At 35.1% G+C, this 10,735-nt stretch overlaps 1 protein-coding gene across 1 annotated transcript; it reads left to right on the top strand.

Annotated features, from left to right (window-relative positions):
• The first annotated feature begins 3,804 nt into the window (after positions 1–3,804).
• Positions 3,805–5,472, top strand: 128up (GTP-binding protein 128up). Its single transcript, XM_065303101.1, is given in 7 exon segments — positions 3,805–3,976; positions 4,039–4,048; positions 4,051–4,334; positions 4,482–4,683; positions 4,686–4,889; positions 4,943–5,195; positions 5,259–5,472. Coding segments are annotated over 7 exon segments (1,098 nt in total). The 5' UTR covers positions 3,805–3,934; the 3' UTR covers positions 5,362–5,472.
• The last annotated feature ends 5,263 nt before the right edge of the window (positions 5,473–10,735 follow it).

The raw sequence follows: 10,735 nt of genomic DNA, 5'->3' as shown, positions 1-10,735 counted from the left end.
ACTCCGAGAAGCATCCAAAAACAAGAAGAAGTTTTACTTTCCAATACGCTTTTTACAGAAAAGAATTCAAATTATATATATTCTCTACATTCTGTATATGTATATATCTTATACGTTACTTTATGATTTGGTATAAAAAGATGAATTACAAATGTCTTAATAATAACAAAGAAACATACTTTGTCATTTCACACATTCAGACGTAGATTATACCGCATATTGATGAACTCCGTTTTTTCAGTGTGCCACTGTATGTTTGCAGCACTTTGCCGGATTTTGTCTATTTTTCATAACGCGCGACCTGCCCTACTTCTTGGTGGCTTTGGTCTTCTTACTTGTTTTCTTCTTTGGTCGGCATTTTTTGGTTGTCGCTGGCGCATACGTCCTTAAATAGCTCTTTATATTCCTTAATAAATTCTTTAATCGCATATCCGAGCAATCTTTCGTCTTGGAGTAACACTTCTTGCTCTTTGGTTTGGATTTCGCAATCCCGGTAGATTTCTTATACGTGGATTGCCGGCGTTTTGTGATTTTTCTTGGAGCCATCATTAACTAGAATTTTGTGCTTTTTCAGTTTTGACAATTTTGTTATTTTAATAAATTATCATAGCCTTCATGGATTTTAATTCAAACTAATAATAAAGGGCCCTCTCCAAAATTAATATTCAACTAACAAAGTAAACAATTGCATTCTTTTAAATTTTTGTTTTAATACTTACGTATGTAAACAAACTTCCAAAATAGTATATTATAAATCACAACCAAAAGACAAAAGTTCAATTTAGTCACGTGATACTTACGTTATAATTTACTTCCACTCTATTTCCACGTTGAGATTCTTGTAGATGAAGCGACTGAAGATGTAAAGTTATGAATGTCGTGCCGCGCTGACACGAGCAACAGCAGCGGCGCATGCTTTGATTTGTTTCACTGACGGCGCATGACATATCTTATAATCTTGTGCTGCACCGTAGGCAAATGTGCAGGCGCAAGTCCCACCCCGTGACTAAAGTGCTTTAGTCATGGCCTTGGACGTCCGTGTTTAAAGTTCATGAGGACTTCTTGCTATTATGGAAATGCAGCAGGCGGGTTTTGATTTAATTTAATTGCAATTGTTTTGGATTGTTTCTCTGTGCATGCTTCTAGTTGTTATTCATTACTCAGCGTCAAACAATAGAATAGAAAACAATGAAAACAAAAGTTATAACATGAGTCCTCATTGGTCAGCGCACCCCTCATAAATATAGCAACGATTGCAAAATGCTGCGCTATTTTGATGCGGAGAGCTTACTTGATCATAGATGCACATTAATTGGCAATGACTTTGCAATTTTTATGTGTGACGTCAGAGGACATCACTACCCTTCGATTGGTTTGCTGGTTGCAGCAATAAACAACTTTTATTTTTATCTTATAAATCAAAGTAGGCAATGATAGCTTATAAAAGCCCTTGCTTGTCTCCGCAATTTGATAGAAAGTTGAAAATCATGCTAAAGCGAAGGACACGTATTCCTCCCAGAAAACTTGTCAGACGACAAATCCTACATCAAAATGTATACCCTTTATCGCCTTCGCAACGACAGCGGGCATTCTTGGTAAACGAGGTGAATCAACAAAGCGTAATAAGGGGACCATCTCAAGAAAAGTCGAATCACCTCTTCCCTAATCGACGTGCTTCCAACTCAACGAATCGACGAGTTTCCACATGCCTCGGTTGAGAATCCTGATTCCCCTTCCATACAAACTGCAGAAGATGTGGCATTACCAAATCAACCTTACGAAAATTCCCTGTCAAATTTGGCTGAAGTTGCTTACCACCTCATTGAAGAACAACGTAATGCCGATGCCAATTTGCTCCTAAATTTTGCTTGCCAGGCAGAAGATCTCGAAATACAGCCATTGCTCAGCGACGATGATAAACTAAATATTCCAGAAGAATCAAACATTCAAGAAATTGGGGAGGAATCAAACATTAAGGCCTCTGCATGTTCTTATTCAAACGTTTCTATCGTACCAATCAATTATGATGTTGGAGAAAATGTCTATATTCCCACAATATTGAGAATCAAGATTATTCGCACCGTCCGGACAATTTGGAGATAGGATGCATTTATGTCGTTGGAAACGCAGTAAACTTAGAAGCTGGTTTAGAACTGGAGAACAATGTTGATTTGGAGCATACTTTTAATATGGAAAAACAACTATCTCTAAGAGTGAACCGAATTTTGGCGAGGAAAATTTAGATGATCAAACCTACGAAGACTACAAACGAAATATGGGCATCTCGTATTATAAACACTGTGGTGACGGTTTGTACATGCCGGACTATGATAACAGTGATGATGCCGATTCCGAAGTCAGTTTTACATGCAGAAGAATAAACACGTCGGTTATTTAGGAAGGCAAGTAAATGATTATGCCAAGCCCGATGACAGTGATGACACTGAATATGATGAGAATAGTCAGGGAAGCGTGTTTCTTCAGCAAGCTTTGGGTTTAAAACAAGATTCGGAAATCATTTATGAAAATTCTGAGTTTGAAGATAGTCAGCAATTCGATTCAGAAATGGCACTACCATCCGATGAGGCGAACATAGAACAATCACCGTCTACTAGTTCGGTCTATACAAAACTTTAATATTACAATCGTTAAATAATAAAAATATCCAAAGTCTGTATGTTATAATTTTATACTATTAGTTAATATACTTTTAATTTTATATGAAATAAATATGTAACGCTATTAGAAGTTAAATAAACGAACATGAAAGCAAGTATTTATTTTTTTTAAATTTCAAAACATGTACTTGTATGATGGTAAGTAGAACAGATACAAAATTAAATCCCAAAAGTAAAGGTTCAAGAAATTGTTAACTTTGAAGACTTTAATGATTGACAAAGTACACATATATTTAGTCAGTTAGTAATATATATGCAATGACATGAATTTTATATTTTGAAGACATTTCCATGATAAATAGTAAAAAAATCACTTAAAACGTTTCTTCGATTTTGTAGAATTTTATGCTCAAATATTCAAACAAATCTAGAATTTTTCTGTCTTCGGGCCGCTGTTGGCAATCTCAATGAATTGTTTTACTTCTATTGGCGATTTTTGCTAGAAGAGTATCAATACCACTTCCACGTTGATTGGGAGCACGTCGGCAGCATTTTCCTAGATTTTTATTTTTATATTAGCCAACTTGCTCCTCTTCCTTTGGGATTGCGGTTTATTGTTCGGTTTCTTTGATAATTTGCGGATTTTCTTGGTCCCGTTAGATGAGTTTTGCAAATAATGTTGCATTTGTAGTAATAATTTTTTCAAGCGCATTCCTGGGGAAGCCTTTACTTTTTGACCGGATTTTTTGGTCTTTGCGGCCAATGTTTTAGATTTACCTATTACAGTGCCTTTTGGGCCTGCCGATTGTCTGCGTTTTGTATTCTTTGTGGGAGCCATAACTAAGAATTTTGTTCAGGGTTCTAAGGTTCACGTGTTGAATTATTTTTATATTCTATATTTTGTTTATCATGTTTTGTTTAGGTATCATAGCCTTCACGGATTATATTTTTATTTTGATTAAAAATCGGGAGCCCATTAGGTAATTGAATCTGCATGTAATTATATATATAACGAGATTTTTAAATAAAATTACGTATAAGTTTAAAATGTATGTAACAATTTATAAATTTGCCAAAGTTAATAATCATTTTCAAAATAAGTTTTATAATATGTCCAGATATTTCAACGCTCTGTATAGTTGGTTGCATACGTCAAATCAAGCATTATACGAAATTCCGTCATAGCGCTGTCTGCGCTGCATGCAGCCACATGCTATCAAATACGCAGATGTGGTTTGTACATATTTTGAATAAATTCTAGTGAATTTATAGGAATAATTATTTGGTCTATCATCCGTTAAAAGAACTCGGCCAAAATGAGTACGATCCTAGAGAAAATAGCGTCCATTGAGTCGGAGGTAAGTGATTTTAATTGGAAATTTACATGTCGGCAAGACTTAACCTATTCGATTGTTCATAGATGGCCCGCACTCAAAAAATAAAGCAACAGCCGGACATTTGGGCCTCTTGAAAGCACGCTTGGCTAAGTTGCGTCGCGAACTCATTACACCAAAAGGAGGCGGCGGTGGTCCCGGTGACGGCTTCGATGTGGCCAAAACTGGTGACGCTCGAGTAGGTTTTGTTGGATTTCCATCTGTAGGCAAATCAACTCTCCTCAGCACTCTTGCTGGTGTGTATTCAGAAGTAGCTGCCTATGAATTTACAACCCTGACTACTGTGCCTGGTTGTATTAAGTACAAGGGAGCAAAAATTCAAGTAAGTTTCTTTTAAATACTTTATATTTTATCAAATCATGCATGATAATTCAAAATAATTGTAAATGGAATGCATATTTGAACCTCCATATTGCTGAAATTATATTCATGCTTGCTAAGACACATTAAATTTGTTTTGCAATTCCAGTTACTGGATTTACCCGGTATTATTGAGGGCGCAAAAGATGGCAAAGGTCGCGGTCGTCAGGTAATCGCTGTGGCGCGAACCTGCAGTCTCATCTTCATGGTGCTAGACGTGTTGAAACCGCTCGGACACAAGAAGCTCATAGAGCATGAGTTGGAGGGTTTCGGGCTGCGGCTGAACAAGCAGCCTCCCAATATTGCCTTCCGCAAAAGGATAAGGGTGGCGTGAACCTCAACGCGATGGTGCCGCAGTCCGAGCTAGACGCCGACACCGTAAAGAGCATCCTTTCCGAATACAAGATCCACAACGCCGATATAACGCTCCGCTATGATGCCACCAGTGACGATCTCATCGACGTCATCGAAGGCAACCGCATCTACGTGCCCTGCATTTACTTACTCAATAAGATAGGTAAAATCACTCGGCTTATACTAATTATTCGTGCTCATTTCTTCCTGTCATAGATCAAATAAGCATCGAAGAGTTGGACGTCATTTACAAAATACCTCACTGCGTACCGATCTCCGCACATCACCGGTGGAACTTCGATGACCTGTTAGAGAAGATGTGGGAGTACCTGAAACTGGTGCGGATATATACCAAGCCCAAGGGACAACTGCCCGACTACAATTCACCCATCGTGTTGCATTCGGAAAGAACCAGCGTTGAAGACTTCTGCAACAAACTCCATCGATCTATCGCCAAGGAATTTAAATAGTAATTACAATATTAAGCATTTTATTTCGAACAATTGATTTTATTCGATTTTGATTGTTTCAGTGGCTTGGTATGGGGAAGTTCAGTCAAGCATCAACCGCAAAAAGTCGGCAAGGATCACGTGCTAAACGACGAAGACGTTGTGCAAATTGTTAAGAAAGTCTGAGGCGGCATTGGCGGCTCTTTTATATGTTTGAGTTTGTGGCAGTGTTCGCCGGCTGATTAATTTCATCTCATGCATGGTATTGCTGCTATTGCAATAAAGGATTTAACCGTTTGTCTCAAGGCTTTGTTATTTTGTTCATTTATCTATACCATAAATAATTTGTAAATTGTGAAACGGCAACATTTGAAACAACAAAAGTATGTTAAATATTGTAATATCAAATGTGTCTCTTGATAGCCAGGTAGCTTTAAATAAAATCCCTTACATCCCGGTAAGTATCCTAAGTATCCTGCCTTAGGACCGCCACTCTATACTCCCTCGCACAATGGAAAACCGTAGAACAGGTCCTTACTTTATGCTCACTATACAATAACAAGAAACGAACTTCCAAATTATTTCATGCATAATATATATATTATATATAATTATATAGACTAAAAATATTTAAGACATTACAAGAACAGTTTACCGAGGTAAATTAAAGCTATGCGACAATGAAACATCCAAATTTTCCTCTTCCAACCAGAACATGTGCCATTAGAAGCCTAAGTTTAATGTGTACCTGGTCGCACAATTCTTAACAAGACTGTCTGTGTCCGATAAACATTTTCGTACGAAAACAACAAAACTTACGTGGAAAGTTTACTACATAGTTGAATGCCTTTGAGAGCCTGAACATCTTTTTCCATTACTTCTCCTGTTTATGTATACATATATGCGCTAAACTGTTTTGTGACCCTTTTATTGATCATATGCTCTAATGTGGGCAGTCTACTGCAGACGTGTTTTATCAGCTGCCTTGAGAGATCGAAGCGCAAGTCGTGATCAATTACCCGAAAAATACACCCGCAAATTAATCAAATACCGATACAGTTACTGGTAATAATTGAACTTACACGCATTAATGTGCATCATCAGAGCTGTTTCCAAATCTTCTTCAAAATAAATGGTCAAGAGGAAATCCAGAATATAATGGTATCTAGGAAAAATACAGGAATTTGATTTCTTTGTTAACATAACGGATATTCTTAAATTTAGTCTCAAGACAGTCCATATCAATCATTATCCTTCTGTTGAATATAATGTTCGATGTGAAGTGAATTAATTTCGGGTTGCCTTTCTTCAAATGCAAAGGTGACTGATTTAAATTTATATTTTGAATGGATCTTGTGTAAAATTACAGCACCCTTAGGGCAACATTTTAATATATATTTTCAAGCAAATATTTTATCAGAACGATTAATTTTAAAGAAATGCATACAATAAACATGCAGAGAGCTACAAAACGTAAGAATAAACGAAACTTTTTAATATTGACAAGCTTGTTTCTATTAAAATTATCGCACACATTGCATATTGCACACTTGCAAATTGCAAATTTTACTATAATTATACTTGCTATGGATAAATTAATTTGAAATATGAGTTTCCTAAATTATCAATAAATAATACATGTAATACTGATAAATGATTAGTGCATGTTGAGTTGAATATGGTCAAAAGTTACTTGGTAAATTATTGAAAGCGAATTTTACACTTTGAATCAATTATATTACAATGCAAACATAGAGTCATAACATGGCTACTTACCACTGTTCGAGTACCTTCTTTAACTAATTAATTTATAATCTTAACAAAGTTTAGACACTTAGATGTGGCTATAAGATACTTTAAACCGTTTAAAAACAATATACTGATTATACCACTGTTGGGTAAAAAGAAGCAGAAAAAGGCAAAAGAAAGTTTTAATTTCCTGTAAATCCCATTTCAACCATATCCTCAAAAACATTTTTAGATATATATTTTGAAATATCATTATCAAAATAAGTCAGTTAAGTAAGCCAAATCTAAACAACAATCAAAGTCTTTTTATTATTGAAAACTTATCTAAAAATACGGTTGGAACACCAGAAAGATTATATCAAAGTGTTTTCCAGAAATTCCTATTGTATTATTGTAAAATTTTCAATAAAAATTGATAGATCTGTTAACATCAAAATTTGACAAATATATCTGACCGAAACCGGTTTATATCATTATTTGAAAAATTCGAAACTACAAGATAGCATCTTATCAAATGATAATAAACGTTTATGAGCTAATAAATACCCGCGCTGACTGACGAGATCATCAAACCTGAGTCAACTTCAATTTCGCACAGTACGAGGCTGATCATCATGAGAACCATGTCACCCCACGCCGAAGCATTAAACTTGCAACTATTGTCTACGAAGAAACTGCTGTCACACGTGTATAATCTTCACGGTAATGAACCGTACTGCGACAGTGCCGATGTTCAATTACGTCGACTGGAAGAAAAACTTGCATCATTCGACCCTGAGAATGTATACTGCACCATTCAGAAAGACCTAGAAGATAAGTACCAATTGGCTGCTGAATACTACGCCGAACTGGACCGAACTCGCGATGATCTTCTAAATGAAAACAAAATCGATCATGGTAAGGAGCAGCAGTTCAAGATAGACCTACGAAATAAATTGGATCAGGTTGTGAATACGTTACGGAAGGATTTCACACCGTTCATTGATGAATACTACGCCTTGTTTGACACACTTTTCGTCCTGCACACGAACACGTTCTCGCGAAGGAAGTGAATGAGCTGGAAGACAAAGTGTCCAAATGCCTGGAAACGGCTGAAAAGATCTACAATGAAGAATATCGAAAAATCGAACGCATTTACGAACTGCTAGAAAACGAAGGACTGCGATTAAACCAAGCCTTAGAAATTAATTGAAATCTATGTGGAATTTATTCTTGGGCACATTGTCCACATCTGTTTCGCAAGAATCGATCTGTATACATACCGACCTGATAAAATGAATTTCACATAGTTAGTATAATGTCGACTCGTCGAGACATTTTTTATTAATGTTAAATTTTTTTATACTAATAAATAAAAATTAATATTTAAATTGTAACAATTTGTATTATTTCGCAACTTAACCTGTATCCCTATATTTATGCTATTCTACCTGCACATGATTCACAAGTAAACCAGCCTTTTTATGAAAATGATTAGATTTATAACTTATTAAAATTTCCTTAACTTAGTAGCATAGTTTATTATTACAGAGAAGCTTATTTTATTCCGACTAAAGTTCATATCAAATTATCTATCTTTTATACAAATTTAAAAACTGTAATATTTTTTTCGAGATCTGGAGCATTGGGTATATTTTAAGACGTGATTGTTGCGCATTCCAGAAACCCGAAGCTTTATATCTTAAAATTAACGTTATATCGTAATATTCAAAAATTATGCGGAAAAAAATTGGTATGTGGAAAATAATTACAAGATTGTAAATAAAAGAAAAAGAAAATTTGGTGATATAATATTATAATAAACTAGCGGACTCGACAGACTTCGTTCGGTTAAAAAGATTTGAAATGTGGCAGTTTTTTGTTCCTGCCTATTTTATAGTCGACGCAAAAAAATCTCCTGAAGAGTACCGTCATCCTGGTGATAGGGCGGTGTGTGGGGATAAGCTCGGGTGATCAAAGTATCTTCGCGTCCACGAACTTTGGCCATCCTTTCAAGAACAAACGATATATATACAATTATTATAAAAAATATTTATTTATTAAACATTATACGTGATTTTGGATTTACAATTTTATTTTTGAGTTGACATGTTTCGCCCAGAGGGCATCTTCATAAACTCGTATTACGTATTCACCAAAGAAAGTAATAAATAAAATTATTAATAAAAAACAAATCGAAAAAAGCGGCGAATTTTGTTTCATTTATATTTTAGTTAGAAAACGCTTGTATTAGAAAAAGGAAAGGGCTGTCTTTAGGGTTTTCCCGGCAATTATTCAAATTTTTCTCGCCGCAAAAACCATCCTTGGACTTCAACAAACATTTAAAAAAGAGAATTGGCTAAATTGGTTTAATGCGTTGTTGAGTTATACCAACACATTTTCCATTCATTTTTATATTATAGAATAAAATTTTGGCTATAGAAGTTGACAAAAATATGATAAATTGATATATCTTGATATATACCGCGTGAGTATTAATTATGACTCCTAATAAGACCATTAACCAACATTTTAGTAACAAATTCAACGAGTTATAGAAATATAAGAGCATTCTAGTGGTACGACTATGCCAACCTTCGCCTCCATATTTAAATGCAAATAAAACAATGTTGTAGTTAAAGTTAATTTTGCTTCAAATTGCATATAAACGCCCTCCGGTCCCAAACATTTTAGCCGTAATCCTAATAACTTTTATAAAGTTTTGATTGTTGTTGGCAGTGCGTAGAAACATTTAATCAATCATACGCAATTTTACATAACATATATACGATTGCGTCGCATCTGATATCTATAAGCATCATAACAACAACTTTGATTTGTTTGTCGCTTATCAGTGAGTCAATGTTTCGCCACCAATATTGCGCCACGCACATTTCCCAATTAATCTCGTCGAAAGAATGTATTTGTAACTAAATGAGCATTATTATATCATTATTTATCAATAAACTAATTTGAGTATATATGCATCACTTCAAGTTCAAGTACCATTTAGTTTTTACAATCTGCTAACGGGATAATCCCACATTTCAAACAAAAGTGCAACAACAAACGCGCAAACATAATTCAAATCCGTATCAGATAATCTTCACGGAGAACATAATCCTAACAATACGGGTAAGTCTTGTTTGTTCCACATTGCCGCGTGCCGTATTGTTTCGTTGGTAACAATGTCCTTCCTAATTGAGTGCTCGATAAAAATAAAACAGGACAATTGTCTTGGCGACAATTAGACACAAAATAATCGCTCGGGCGTTATCAGTTGCTACCGGAATTAATTGTTCGTCAACATATATATATATTTATATATTTCTAAATGCATTCGCGACGGCAGATATAATAATAAATTATTGCTCATTCCAGTGTAAATAATAATACCCTTGCCGGAAAGCGCCAATTTCCGGCGATTAATAACTATCATAGAAACAAACCAATTGACATTAACGTATTGTTGCTGAGGCGTACGCGTGTGATATAAATACCTAGTTGTCGACGTGTTTTCTTGCGTTAGCTCTTATGCTCTAAATTTGCGCTCGTGTCCGACCGACGTGCGTATGCTAATGATGTATTACATTTAATTGTCGTTAATGGCCATTCCAGTTTGCTGTGACATTGTCGTTTCTTGGAACAAATTAACGCATTAATAAACAATTTACAAAAATATGTTGTTCCCATTTTAGAATTAAACGCGCACAAAGAAACCAGCAACTATTTTTCATGTTTTAGGTCAATATTGATTCCATCCACAATAAAAATAAATAAGTATGATCTACAAATGAATCGAATGTTTGTCTAGGAAATATCTAAAGAATGA

Source organism: Atheta coriaria, unplaced genomic scaffold (assembly GCF_025399875.1).
Source record: "Atheta coriaria isolate IRGN ID8LTWV9N9 unplaced genomic scaffold, Caltech_Dcor_3.1 hic_scaffold_1_pilon, whole genome shotgun sequence".
NCBI classification, from domain to species: domain Eukaryota; kingdom Metazoa; phylum Arthropoda; class Insecta; order Coleoptera; family Staphylinidae; genus Dalotia; species Dalotia coriaria.
The sequence above is the reverse complement of the archived record's forward strand: the minus strand, read 5'-3'. Positions and strand labels throughout refer to the sequence as shown.